Source organism: Hemiscyllium ocellatum, chromosome 7 (assembly GCF_020745735.1).
Source record: "Hemiscyllium ocellatum isolate sHemOce1 chromosome 7, sHemOce1.pat.X.cur, whole genome shotgun sequence".
NCBI lineage: Eukaryota > Metazoa > Chordata > Chondrichthyes > Orectolobiformes > Hemiscylliidae > Hemiscyllium > Hemiscyllium ocellatum.
In genome coordinates, this window is record NC_083407.1 from 113,858,370 (window position 1) to 113,872,454 (window position 14,085).

The window sequence follows — 14,085 nt, forward strand, 5'->3', positions numbered from 1 at the left end:
TCTCTCTCTTCCCCACCTCTCTCTTCCCCACCTCTCTCTTCCCCACCTCTCTCTTCCCCAATCTCTCTCTTTCACCCTCTCCCTTTCACTAACCTGTCTTTCCAGTTCTTGCTTGTTTTCCTCCATCTTTCCCACACTCTTTGTCCCTCATTTTCCTCACTTTGTTTCACATCTCTCTTCTCCCCATCTTTCCACTTCACTCTCTTACGTGTCATCTCATTCACCGTCTCTAATTGCTGTCATCTCTTTCACCCTGTACCTTTTCTCTTTCCCTCTCTCGCCCTTCCCCAACTTTCAAGCCCATTCTCTTCCTCTCTATTTTTCTTTCACTATATTTCATTGCCCCCTTCATCCAATTTCTCTCTTCCCCCTTTTCTTCCCTCTTTCTCCTTCTCTCTCTCACTTTATCTGCTCATTCCATTTTCCCTACCCTCTCGCTCTCCCTCCCTCTGCCCTCCATCTTTCCTTTCCCACTACTTTCCTCTTCTCTCTCTCTCTCTTCCCCCTCTCTCATCATCTCCATCCCATTCTCTCTCATATTTCCGTTTCTCTCCCTCCCCATCTATCTACCAGAACGGTTCCAACAATGTCAGGTTTCAGTCCTGAGGATCGATCGAACAAGTTGGGGCTGTTCTCCTTGGAGTGAAGGTTGAGAGGAGATATGACGGAGGTTTTCAACATCGTGAGAGGGGCTGGATACAGTAGATAGGGAGAACCTGTTGCCACTCATAAAAGAGAATAAGAGCACCAAGAATTAAAGAGATGCGCAGATTAGTTAAGGATGGTGTGAGAAAAAGCTACTGAGAGTAGTTAGGGATCTGGAGCACACTGCCTAGAATAGTGGTGGAGGCAGGTTCCATTGAGGAATTCAACACGGCACTGAATGGTTAGTTGGGTAGAACTAGAGTGTGGGGGTAAGGGGAAAAGGCAGGAGGTCAGCAGGTAATAGAACCCATGCAGGCATGATGGGACAAATGGCCTCCAGCTGTATTGTCATGATTCTGTGTTTCTGCCTCACTCACTTGCCTAGACCCTAAGCTCGTTCCAGCCTTATTTTCCTTCTCTCTCTGCTCCACTGTCCTCTGTCTGTTCTCTTCTCCCCCATCTCATGCTCTCCTTCCACTTCTCTTGAGCACCAGCCCATTCCTCCATGTTTTCCATTTTCTTTCACCACTTCCTGTCTTCCCCATACATCCTTTCCTCCTTCCCTGGCTTTCATTCTCACTCTCCCCCTTTCACGCACCCTCTCGCACCATTCCTCTGCCTCACTCTTATCCCCTCTTCTGTCATATCCCATCTCTTTCTTTTCCTTTCACTCATTTTCCTTATCAACCTCTTCTCCCTCGCTTTATCTGACACTACTTCCACTCCCTTCTCCCCTCTTCCATCCAATTTGATTTAGAACTTTCAGTTCTGATTCATTCCCAAATTGGTCTGATATTTTTATTTCACTCCCTATATCCCACATCACTGTAAACACACTCTGACCATCCTCCCTCTCATAGAGTCACTTCAATACGTTATTATGATGCACGCTGAGTATTCCTCCCAACTGAACCTAACATAATTAACATAGTGACTTTGCTTCTGATTTGATAAGGTCCAGTGAATCTGGCTTTTAATAATTAACAAAAGATAGTTAACAATACAAACACCGTGCTCCAGCAACAACACGCTAAGATTTTGCATTTTGTTGGTCGTTGGTCTGTTTTCAAGTTCTTTTTCGCCAGCACACACGCTTTGGTTAACTTTCCCCTGGAGATTTGACAAATTGAGTTTTAATGTATATATTTCTGACCAATGAGACCTACGTGCCCTGTCCACCTACTGCTGGGAACAAGCGTGGAAGTGCAGCAGGCAGAGGAGGAGGCAAATGGATTACCTTGGCCTTCATAGTGAGGGGATTGGAGTACAGGAGCAGGGACGCCTTGCTGCAATTGTACAGGGTCTTGGTGAGCCCACACCTGGAGTATTGTGTGGAGTTTTGTTCTCCCTATCCGAGGAAAGATGTTCTGCCTCCGGACGGAGTGCAGCGAAAGGTTTACCGGACTGATACCCTGGATAGACAGGCAGGAGGCTGGGAGAACACAGCAAGCCAGGCAGCAGCAGGGGGTGAAGAAGTTGACATTTCGGGTGTCACCCCTTGTCGGGACCAAGGGAGATTGAGAAGAGAGATTGCATTGGTTAGGAGTAGAGAGAGACACAGAAAAAGGCTCTTCAGCCCATCGTGGCCACACCAGTCAAAAACAACCACCTAACTATTCCAATCCCATATTCCAGCCTTGTTTGCCTTGGTGTACATCACAAATGCACATCTAAACATCTCTTTAATGTTATGAGGGTTGCTGTTTCTACCACCTTTAAAGGCAGAGAGTTCCAGCTTCCCAGCACCCTCTGGGTGAAGAGTTTCCTCACAAACCCTCTAAATGTTTTGTTCCTTCACCCCTGGTCACTGATCTGTCCATTAAGGGGAAAAGGTTCTCCCTGTCCATCCTGTCCATGTCCCTCACAATCTCATACATCTCAATATCCTTTGTTCTAAGGAAAACAATTTTAGTCTGTCCGATCTCCCCTCATAACCGAAACTGATCAATCTCCTCTGCACCCTCTCCAGTGCTGTCACATCCCCCCGATGAGGTGGATTCCAGAACCGCACACAATCCTCTAGCAGTGGCCTAACCAACATTATATACAGTTGCAGCATGGCCCACCTGCTCTTAAACTTAGGCTGATAAAGATAAGTACCCCATATGCCTTCTCAACCACTTCATCCACCTGTCCCTGATACTTTCAGGGATGGACATGCTCCCCCAGGTCCCTCTGATCCATCTATCGTGTAGCATTTTGCCTTGTTGCACAGTCTCACAATTATCCAGATTGAATTCCATTTGCCAGCGAGCAGCCGATCTGACCAACCATCTGTATCTTCCCATCGTCTAAGGCTATCCTTCTCGCTCTTTAACCATCTGACCAACTTCTGAATCATCTGTGAACTTACTGATGGACTGTTACATTCAAGTCCAAATCTTTTAGATTATTTTCCTCACTGTGCTCTCTCTCTCTCTCTCAACTCCCCCTTTCTGTCCCACCCTCTATCTCTGCCCCTTCTCTTTTCCACCTTCTCTCTCTCCTTCCAATCCCTTGTCCCAAACTATCTGCATTCTCTACTTCAACCCTCATTGGAGAATGGTTACTGTGCAGGTCATTGAGCCCACACATTATATGTTTACACACAGGAGAAAGTGAGATCTGCAGATGCTGGAGATCAGAGCTGAAAAATGTGTTGCTGGAAAAGCGCAGCAGGTCAGGCAGCATCAAAGGAGCAGGAGATTCGACGTTTCGGGCATAAGCCCTTCTTCAGGAATCAGGATCAGGAATCCTGAAGAAGGGCTTATGCCTGAAACGTCGAATCTCCTGCTCCTTGGATGCTGCCTGACCTGCTGCGCTTTTCCAGCAGCACATTTTCAGCTCATGTATACACACACACACTAACTTGCCCCCCACTCCTCCCACTGCATTTTGCTCTCTCTCTCTCCCTTCTCCTCCCGCTACTTCTCCACCCATCTCTTCTTTCTGCCCAGCTTTCAGGAAATAAACCGTCGACAAATTATGGTTTCTGGCCTCAAAAAGTATGATTTAATCTCTCAGGGGGAAAAAAAAATAGCAAACAAAACAAAAACAAAACAAAAATTACACGTGTTATCTACAAAAGCAGTGTTAAACCAGAACTAGTTTCAATTTTATTATAAAAAAAATTCCCTATTCACACTACCACGGCCCAAGTGCCTGCTCAATTTCCTGAACGGTCTACGATTCTGCCAGGTTACTCAACGAGACAAACCAGGGTAAAGTGAGAGATTGTCCACAGAGACTCTGGGAGGACGGCTGCCGCCATTTTGAAAACCTCTTGCCGTATCTGTACAGCCGTAACCGTTCGGCTGGGAAACATCCTCTCCATATCCGTTTGTGGGGTTTTTTTTTCGTTGTTGTGTTTGTTTCATTTGTCTCATCGTTTCTTTGGTTCGTTTCCCTTCCTGCCCAGCTCCCATGCCCGCGCGTCGGAAGGGCTACAGTCGTCGGGCTGCTGTTCCCGCCCCCCAGCTCCACCTGGTCTCACTTGCTGCGTTGTGAAGCGATGCCTCCTGCCTGCTGCTTCTGCTCCTGATGCTTTGCCTGTTGCACGATCTCGCGGATTTTCCGTTGAGCGGTCTGCAGTGGGCAGGGCAGGGTGGGGGAGTGGGGAGGAGGGGGGGAGAGAGAGAGAGAGACACGCACACAAAACAGCGTGTTAGATGCAAGGAGACAGACGCTGCAGAGCAGTTACAACAACTACTCACCTCTGTTAGGATGGTGTAAACCCTCTGCCTTCCTGCAAACTAGCCGCCCTCATGAAACCAGTAGTTCCTTTCCATGAGGCTACAGGGATGACTGACAGGGGAAAGGTGGCTAGTGCAACTGTACCCCGATCAGGCCATTCCACCCCTCTGGTCAGCCCACTAGACCGCGGCGAAGGTCCAGATCTGTACCTTGGCTCCATTGACTTGCCTTGGTTTCATTTTTAAAAAATATTTATTCATGGGATGTGGGTGTCACTGGCTGGGCCAGCATTTATTACCTCGTCCCTAAGCCCCCAGAGGGGCGGCACGGTGGCTCAGTGGTTAGCACTGCTGCCTCATAGCGCCAGGGACCCGGGTTCGATTCCCACATTGGGTGACTGACTGTGTGGAGTTTGCACGTTCTCCCTGTGTCTGCGTGGGTTTCCTCCGGGTGCTCCGGTTTCCTCCCACAGTCCAAAGTTGTGCAGGCCAGGTGAATTGGCCAAGCTAAATTGCCCGTAGTGTTAGGGGCATTAGTCAGAGGAAAATGTAAAGGTCTAGATTAGAGTGGTGCTGGAAAAGCACAGCAGGTCAGGCAGCATCCGAGGAGCAGGAAAATCGATGCTTTGGGCAAAAGCCCTTCATAGGGTCAGGGAATGGGTCTGGGTGGGTTACTCTTTGGAGGGTCGGTGTGGACTTGTTGGGCCGAAGGGCCTGTTTCCACATTGTAGGGAATCTAGTCTAAACTTAAGAGTCAACCTCATAGTTAAAAATCACACAACACCAGGTTATAGTCCAACAGCTTTATTTGGAAGTACTAGCTTTCAGAGCGTCGCTCCTTCATCGGGTATCTCCACAACCACCTGATGAAGGAGCCACGCTCCTAAAGCTAATGCTTCCAAATAAACCTGTTGGAGTATAACCTGGTGTTGTGTGATTTTTAACTTTGTCCACCCCTGTCCAACACCGGCATCTCCAAATCACGAACCCCATTGTTGTGAGTCTGGAGTTAATGTGTAGGCGAAACCAGGTAAGGAATGGAAAATTTCCATCCCTAAATGGCACTGGTGACCCAGATGGGTTTTTAACCACAATTGATCGAACATTTTGTATTGATTTCAAATGTCACCATCTGCCATGGTGGGACTTGGATCCATGTCAACACACCATGAGCCTGGGTCTCTGGATTACTAGCGTGATGTAGACTGTGGGGTTAATATATATTTAATCCTATTTATTTCAAGTTTGGATTTGGCTCTGGAATTAGTAACCGATGAGTTTTGTGTGTGTCTAAAATTGTGGATTAACTTGCAAATATAGCCATGGGGATTTCTTTTCAAACAGGCTTTTGAGGCCTAACTTCTATGTGAATGAGTATGTGTACATCACAAACAGATGGCTGTTTATTCTGGATTGTTTTATGACCCAGCGGGGGAATTAATGAGGCCTCAAAGTTTGTATTCCAAAACTTGTTCTTTTTACAATTACGGAGAACAGTCGTGGCTGAGAGGGGGAGCTTCTGGTTTCAATTTTGCTTTGAGTTCTGGGGTGGCCCCTGTGAAATCCATGGAGTAGGATGGCCCATGCTGACCAGTGTTCCTGTGAAGAGAGAATTTAATGAACTAGATTACCTTAGAGCCAGGTCTGAGGTGTTGAGGTAAAACCCTGAAGAGTTTACTTAAAGCTGAATATCTTGATGCTTTAAGTAACCTCTTCAGGGTTTTACCTCAACACCTCAGGCCTGGGACTATCACAAACTCCTTACTCTAAGGTAATCTAGTTCATTATATCCTCCCTTCACAGGAATGCTGGTCTGCATAGGCATCCCACGCCATAGATTTCACAGGGACCAGATACAGGCACTTTGGATTGCATATTTTCAATCCTGTACAATAGTTTTTACTTTAACTGCTAAAGGAATATTTTGAGATTATATGCTTATATTTTTAGCATGGTCAGTCCTCCTTAGCCACACATCTTTGGACTGTGGGAGGAAACCAGAGCACCTGGTCGAAATCCTGTGCAGACGCGGGGAGAATGTACAAACTCCTTATAAGTCACCTGAGGCTGGAATCAAACCAGTTATATTTTTAACCACCTGTGTAGAAATCTTTGAATTTGTATTGCAAGTGGATAGTTTGTTTTTACTTCTCTATTTTGTCTTCATTTCTTCTTTTTTGTAAAACACTCCTGCTTTAGTGTTCAATCAAAATCTGCAGCATTACGTCTCTGGCTCAGTTAGGGGCTGAAACAACCCAAACTTTGATCCATCACACTGGGGTTTGCCTTGTACAGGATTGCTGGGGAATGCAACACCGGTCTCAATCCTCTCACCCAACGTAAACCAATTAATCTGGGTTCCGAAGGGCTGAATGGACCCCCCAATGTCATTGCATGTGCAGGGGGTGAGAATCCCGGATCCTCAACACCCTCTTTGCATGATTCCTGCTGGAATCTTTCAGGAAGCGTTCTGGATATCCCCCTTCATCACCAGCAGAGGGAGCAGTTTGCCTCCGATTGCTCCCTGACCAAATCCGTTCCCCAGGAAATGCCTCAGTCAGACCAGCCCTTCACCCTCTGGACTGAAGGGAGGAATCTGTCTAATTGATGCAAGCTGCCCTTGCAATGTAACCATCAGAAACCCGGCATCACAGTGGCACAGACCGCATGGTGCCTCGGTGGTTAGTACCGCTGCCTCACAACGCCAGGGACCCTGGTTCGATTCCAGCCTTGGGTGACTTATAATGAGTTTGTATATTCTCTGGTTTCCCTCCCACAGTCCTAAGCTGTGTGGCTTAGGTGGACTGACCATGCTAAATCGCCTGCTGTGCCCGAGGATGTGCAGGCCAGGTGGGTTAACCGTGGTAAACGTGGGGTGACGGGGAGCTGAGTCTGGCTGGGATGCTTTTCGGAGGCTCAGTGCTGACTTGATAGTGGATTAGGGATTCCACCATCGCTCTGCTGAATGTGAGGCCTGTACTTGATGGGAGGATCAACGTTGCCTTCCTGAGGTGGGTCTCCCAGGACATGACACACTGTTAAACTAGCGAGAGTGCTGAGCCACAGTCATGCTGGGGGGACACTCTGACTGAACGCCCCAGTGGCCTCGCCTACTTGCCTGATGGTTCTGCACTCAAAACCCTGAATCATTTGTCTCTTTCGTGCTTCACACCGGCTTGAAAGGACTCACTCCATGAGACTGAATAACCGTATATCTTCCTACACGGAGTCGGACTGTGGAAGGTGAAGCTCAGATTTGGCAGCTTCCTCTCCACTGTCTTCACTAAACCTGCAGCTGTCGGCACGTAATCTCCTAACTCAACCTTATAAGGACAATAAAAACTGCTGATGCTGGGTTCCAGGAGGCTGGAAGGACACAGCAAGCCAGGCAGCGTCAGGAGGTAGACAGGTCAACGTTTCGGGTGGAGCTGTTCTTTAGGCCCCAATCCTGATGAAAGGTTACACCCGAAACGTTGACTTCTCCACGTCCTGACGCTGCCTGGCTTGCTGTGTCCTTCCAGCCTCCTGCCTGCCTACCTTGGTCACTAATAAAGGCAGCAAATAGTTTGTGACCCTGGAAGAGACTGAGCCCAGTCCCCACAGCATCAGTGAGCACCTTGGGCACTGGTAATGAGCCCAAAATCCCACAGAAAAACAATACACCTGCAAACAATACAGGCTGTGTGTGTGGGTCTGCGTGTGTGTGGGAGGGGGTGGATGTGTGTGTGTGGGGGAGGGGGTGGATGTGCGTGTGGGAGTATGCTGGGGGTGTGGGGTGTGTTTGTGTTGGGGGGGAATTGGGTGTGTGTGTGTAGGGTGTGTGCATGGGCCTGTGTGTGTTTGTGTGTGTGTGTGGGGGGGGGGGGAAGGGAGTGGGTATGGGTGTAATTCGGGGGTGTGGGTGGGTGTAGGGTGTGCGTGTGCATGTGGGATGTTGGGTGTGTGTGCATGCGTGCATGTGGGTGACTGCGCGCGTGAGAGAGTGCGTGGGTGTGTGAGAGAGTGGGGGTGGAGTGGTGTGTGGCGAGGGGGGTGCGCGCGTGCACATGTGGGCATTTGTGGGTGGTTGGGAGTGTGGGTGCGTGGGGGGTGCGCTGGGTGCACGTTTGTGCATGCGCACATGCGGCAGGTTGGGTGCATGTGTGCGCTTGGGAGGGTTGGGTGTGTGTGGGGGGGTTGGGTGTGTGTTCGCGCTTGGGGGGTTGGGGGTGTGTGGGGGGGTTGGGGGTGTGTGGGGGGGTTGGGGGTGTGTGGGGGGGGTTGGGGGTGTGTGGGGGTGTGTGGGGGGGGTTGGGGGTGTGTGGGAGGTTGGGGGTGTGTGGGGGGGTTGGGAGTGCGTGGGGGGGTTGGGAGTGTGTGGGGGGGTTGGGAGTGTGTGGGGGGGTTGGGTGTGTGTGTGGGGGGTTGGGTGTGTGTGTGGGGGGGGTTAGGGGTGTGTGTGGCGAGGGTTGGGTGTGTGTGTGGGGGGGGTGGGGGGGTTGTGGTGTGTGTGTGGGGGGTTGGGGGTGTGTGTGGGGGGGTTGGGTGTGTGTGTGGGGGGGTGGGGGGTGTGTGTGGGGGGGGTTGGGTGTGTGTGGGGGGGGGTTGGGTGTGTGTGTGGGGGGTTGGGGGTGTGTGTGGGGGGGTTGGGGGTGTGTGTGGGGGGGGAGTTGGGTGTGTGTGTGGGGGGGGTTCGGTGTGTGTGGGGGGGGTTGGGTGTGTGTGTGTGGGGGGGTTGGGTGTGTGTGGGGTGTGTGTGTGTGTGTGTGTGTGTGTGTGTGTGTGTGTGTGTGTGGGTTGGATGCGTGGGTGTGACACACTAAAGCCACACACCACCCCACCGCACTGACTGTCACAGTACAACCACAAACCACCCCATGGCACTGACCGTCACAGTGTAACCACACACCACCCCACCGCACTGACCATCACAGTGTGACCACACACCACCCCACCGCACTGACCGTCACAGTGTAACCACACACGACACCACCGCACTGACCGTCACAGTGTAACCACGCACCACCCCATGGCACTGACTGTCACAATGTAACCACACACGACACCACCGCACTGACCGTCACAGTGTAACCACACACCACCCCACCGCACTGACCGTCACAGTGTAACCACACACCACCCCACCGCACTGACTGTCATAGTATAACCACAAAACACCCCACCGCACTGACCGTCAGTGCCACCAAACACGACACCACCGCACTGACCGTTACAGTGTAACCACACACTACCCCACGGCACAGACCAAAACTGTGTAACCACACACCAACCTAAGGCACTGACCGTCACAGTGTAACCACACACCACCCCACCGCACTGACCGTCACAGTGTAACCACACACCAACCTAAGGCACTGACCGTCACAGTGTAACCACACACCACCCCACCACACTGACCGTCACAGTGTAACGACACGCGACACCACCGCACTGACCGTCACAGTGTAACCACACGCGACACCACCGCACTGACCGTCACAGTGTAACCACACACCACCCCACCGCACTGACCGTCACAGTGTAACCACACCCCACCCCACTGCACTGACCGCCACAGTGTAACCACACACCACCCCATGGCACTGACTGTCACAGTATAACCACAAAACACCCCACCGCACTGACCGGAACAGTGTAACCACACACACACCACAAAACCGCACTGACCACCACAGTGTAGCCACACACAGCACCCCACGGCACTGACCGTCACAGCGAAACCACACACCAGCCCACCGCACTGACCGTCACAGTGATACCATACACCACCCCACCGCACTGACCGTCATTGTGTAACCACACACCAGCCCACCGCACTGACCATCACAGCGAAACCACACACCACCGCACCGCACTGACCGTCACAGTGTAGCCACACACAAACCCACCGCACTGACCGTCACAGTGTAACCACACACCACCTCACCGCACTGACCGTCAGGGTGTAACCACACACCACTATACCGCACTAACCGTCACAGAGTAACCACACACCACCTCACCGCACTGACCTTCACAGTGTAACCACACACCACCCCATGGCACTGTCCGTCACAGTGTAACCACATACCACCCCACCCCACGGACCGTCACAGTGTAACCACACACCAACCCACCGCACTGACCGTCATAGTGTAGCCACACACCACCCCACGGCACTGACCGTCACAGTGTAACCACACACCACCCCACCGCACTGACCGTCACAGTGTAACCACACACCACCCCACCGCACTGACCGTCACAGTGTAACCACACACCACCCCACGGCACTGACCGTCACAATGTAACCACACACCACACCACCGCACTAACCGTCACAGTGTAACCACACACCGCCCCACTGCACTGACCGTCACAGTGTAACCACACACCACCCCACCCCACGGACCGTCACTGTGTAACCACACACCACCCCACCGCACTGACCGTCAGAATGTAACCACACACGACACCACCGCACTGACCGTAACAGTGTAACCACACACCACCCCATGGCACAGACCGTCACAGTGTAACCACACACCAACCCACAGCACTGACCGTCACAGTGTACCCACACACAGTCCCACCGCACTGACCGTCACAGTGTAACCACACATAACCCACCGCACTGACCGTCACTGTGTAACCACACACCACCCCACCGCACTGACCGTCACAATGTAACCACACACGACACCACCGCACTGACCGTCACAGTGTAGCCACACACTACCCCATGGCACTGACCATCACAGTGTAACCACATACCACCCCATGGCACTGACCGTCACAGTGTAACCACATACCACACCACCGCACTGACCGTCACAGCGAAACCACACACCACCCCAATGCACTGACCGTCACTGTGTAACCACACACCACACCACAGCACTGACCGTCACAGTGTAACCACACACGACACCACCGCACTGACCGTCACAGTGTAACCACACACCACCCCATGGCACTGACCATCACAGTGTAACCACATACCACACCACCGCACTGACCGTCACAGTGTAACCACACACCAATCCACCGCACTGACCGCCACAGTGTAACCACACACTACCCTATGGCACTGTCCGTCACAGTGTAACCACACACTACCACACCGCACTGACCGTCACAGCGAAACCACACACTACCACACCGCACTGACCGTCACAGTGTAACCACACACTGCCCCACCGCACTGACCGTCACAGTGTAACCACACACCACCCCACCGCACTGACCGCCACAGTGTAACCACACACCACCCCACCGCACTGACCATCAGTGTAACCACACACGACACCACCGCACTGACCGTTACAGTGTAACCACACACTACCCCACGGCACTGACCGTCACAGCGTAACCACACACCAACCTAAGGCACTGACCGTCACAGTGTAACCACACACGACACCACCGCACTGACCGTCACAGTGTAACCACACACTACCCCCATGGCACTGTTCGTCACTGTGTAACCACACACCACCTCACGGCACTAACCGTCACAGTGTAGCCTCACACTACCCCACTCCACTGACCGTCACAGTGTAACCACACACGACACCACCGCACTGACCGTCACAGTGTAACCACACACCACCCCACCGCACTGACCGTCACTGTGTAACCACACACCACCCCACCGCACTGACCGTCGCAGTGTAACCACACACCAACCTAAGGCACTGACCGTCACTGTGTAACCACACTACCCCACCGCACTAACCGTTACAGTGTAACCATACACCACCCCACGGCACTGACCGTCACAGTGGAACCACACACCAACGCACCGCACTGAACGGAACAGTGTAACCACACACACACCACCACACCGCACTGACCGCCACAGTGTAACAACACACACAGCACCCCACGGCACTGACCGTCACAGCGAAACCACACACCAGCTCACCGCACTGACCGTCACAGTGTAGCCACACACAACCCCACCGCACTAACCATCAGTGTAACCACACACCACCCCAACGCACTGACCGTCACAGTGTAACCACACACTACCACATCGCACTGACCGTCACAATGTAACCACACACGACACCACCGCACTGACCGTCACAGTGTAACCACACACGACACCACCGTACTGACTATTACAGTGTAACCACACACCACACCACCGCACTGACCGTCACTGTGTAACCACACACCACCCCACCGCACTGACCGTCACAGTGTAACCACACACCACCCCACCGCACTGACCGTCACAGTGTAACCACACACCACCTCACCGCACTGACCGTCAGGGTGTAACCACACACCACCATACCGCACTAACCGTCACAGTGTAACCACACACCACCCCACCGCACCGACTGTCACAGAGTAACCACACACCACCCCATGGCACTGACCTTCACAGTGTAACCACACACCACCCCATGGCACTGTCCGTCACAGTGTAACCACATACCACCCCACCCCACGGACCGTCACAGTGTAACCACACACCAACCCACCGCACTGACCGTCATAGTGTAGCCACACACCACCTCACCGCACTGACCGTCACAGTGTAACCACACACCACACCACCGCACTAACCGTCACAGTGTAACCACACACCGCCCCACTGCACTGACCGTCACAATGTAACCACACACCATACCACCGCACTAACCGTCACAGTGTAACCACACACCGCCCCACTGCACTGACCGTCACAGTGTAACCACACACCACACCACCGCACTAACCGTCACAGTGTAACCACACACCGCCCCACTGCACTGACCGTCACAGTGTAACCACACACCACCCCACCCCACGGACCGTCACTGTGTAACCACACACCACCCCACCGCACTGACCGTCACAGTGTAACCACACACCACCCCACCCCACTGACCGTCAGAATGTAACCACACACGACACCACCGCACTGACCGTAACAGTGTAACCACACACCACCCCATGGCACAGACCGTCACAGTGTAACCACACACCAACCCACAGCACTGACCGTCACAGTGTAACCACACACAGTCCCACCGCACTGACCGTCACAGTGTAACCACACATAACCCACCGCACTGACCGTCACTGTGTAACCACACACCACCCCACCGCACTGACCGTCACAATGTAACCACACACGACACCACCGCACTGACCGTCAGTGTAACCACACACGACACCACCGTACTGACCATTACAGTGTAACCACACACACCACCGCACTGACCGTCACTGTGTAACCACACACCACCCCACCGCACTGACCGTCACAGTGTAACCACACACCACCCCACTGCACTGACCGTCACTGTGTAACCACACACCACACCACAGCACTGACCGTCACTGTGTAACCACACACCACCCCACCGCACTGACCGTCACAGTGTAACCACACACGACACCACCGCACTGACCGTCACAGTGTAACCACACACCACCCCATGGCACTGACCATCACAGTGTAACCACACACCACCCCATGGCACTGACCGTCACAGTGTAACCACATACCACACCACCGCACTGACCGTCACAGTGTAACCACACACCAACCCACCGCACTGACCGCCACAGTGTAACCACACACTACCCTATGGCACTGTCCGTCACAGTGTAACCACACACTACCACACCGCACTGACCGTCACAGCGAAACCACACACTACCACACCGCACTGACCGTCACAGTGTAACCACACACTGCCCCACCGCACTGACCGTCACAGTGTAACCACACACCACCCCACCGCACTGACCGCCACAGTGTAACCACACACCACCCCACCGCACTGAC

At 52.6% G+C, this 14,085-nt stretch overlaps 1 protein-coding gene across 6 annotated transcripts in view; it reads right to left on the reverse strand.

Moving 5' to 3' along the window:
• Nucleotides 1-3,613: 3,613 nt before the first annotated feature.
• Nucleotides 3,614-14,085, reverse strand: part of igf2bp2a (insulin-like growth factor 2 mRNA binding protein 2a) — a 209,393-nt gene continuing 198,921 nt past the window's right edge. For 5 of the 6 annotated variants that reach the window (XM_060827676.1, XM_060827675.1, XM_060827674.1 and 2 more), the window contains one exon: nucleotides 3,614-4,209. In XM_060827676.1, the coding sequence (XP_060683659.1) occupies nucleotides 4,007-4,209 (203 nt within the window). In that variant the 3' untranslated portion in view covers nucleotides 3,614-4,006. The remainder of the gene's footprint in view (nucleotides 4,210-14,085) is intronic. The other variant, XM_060827677.1, reaches the window with a different exon arrangement.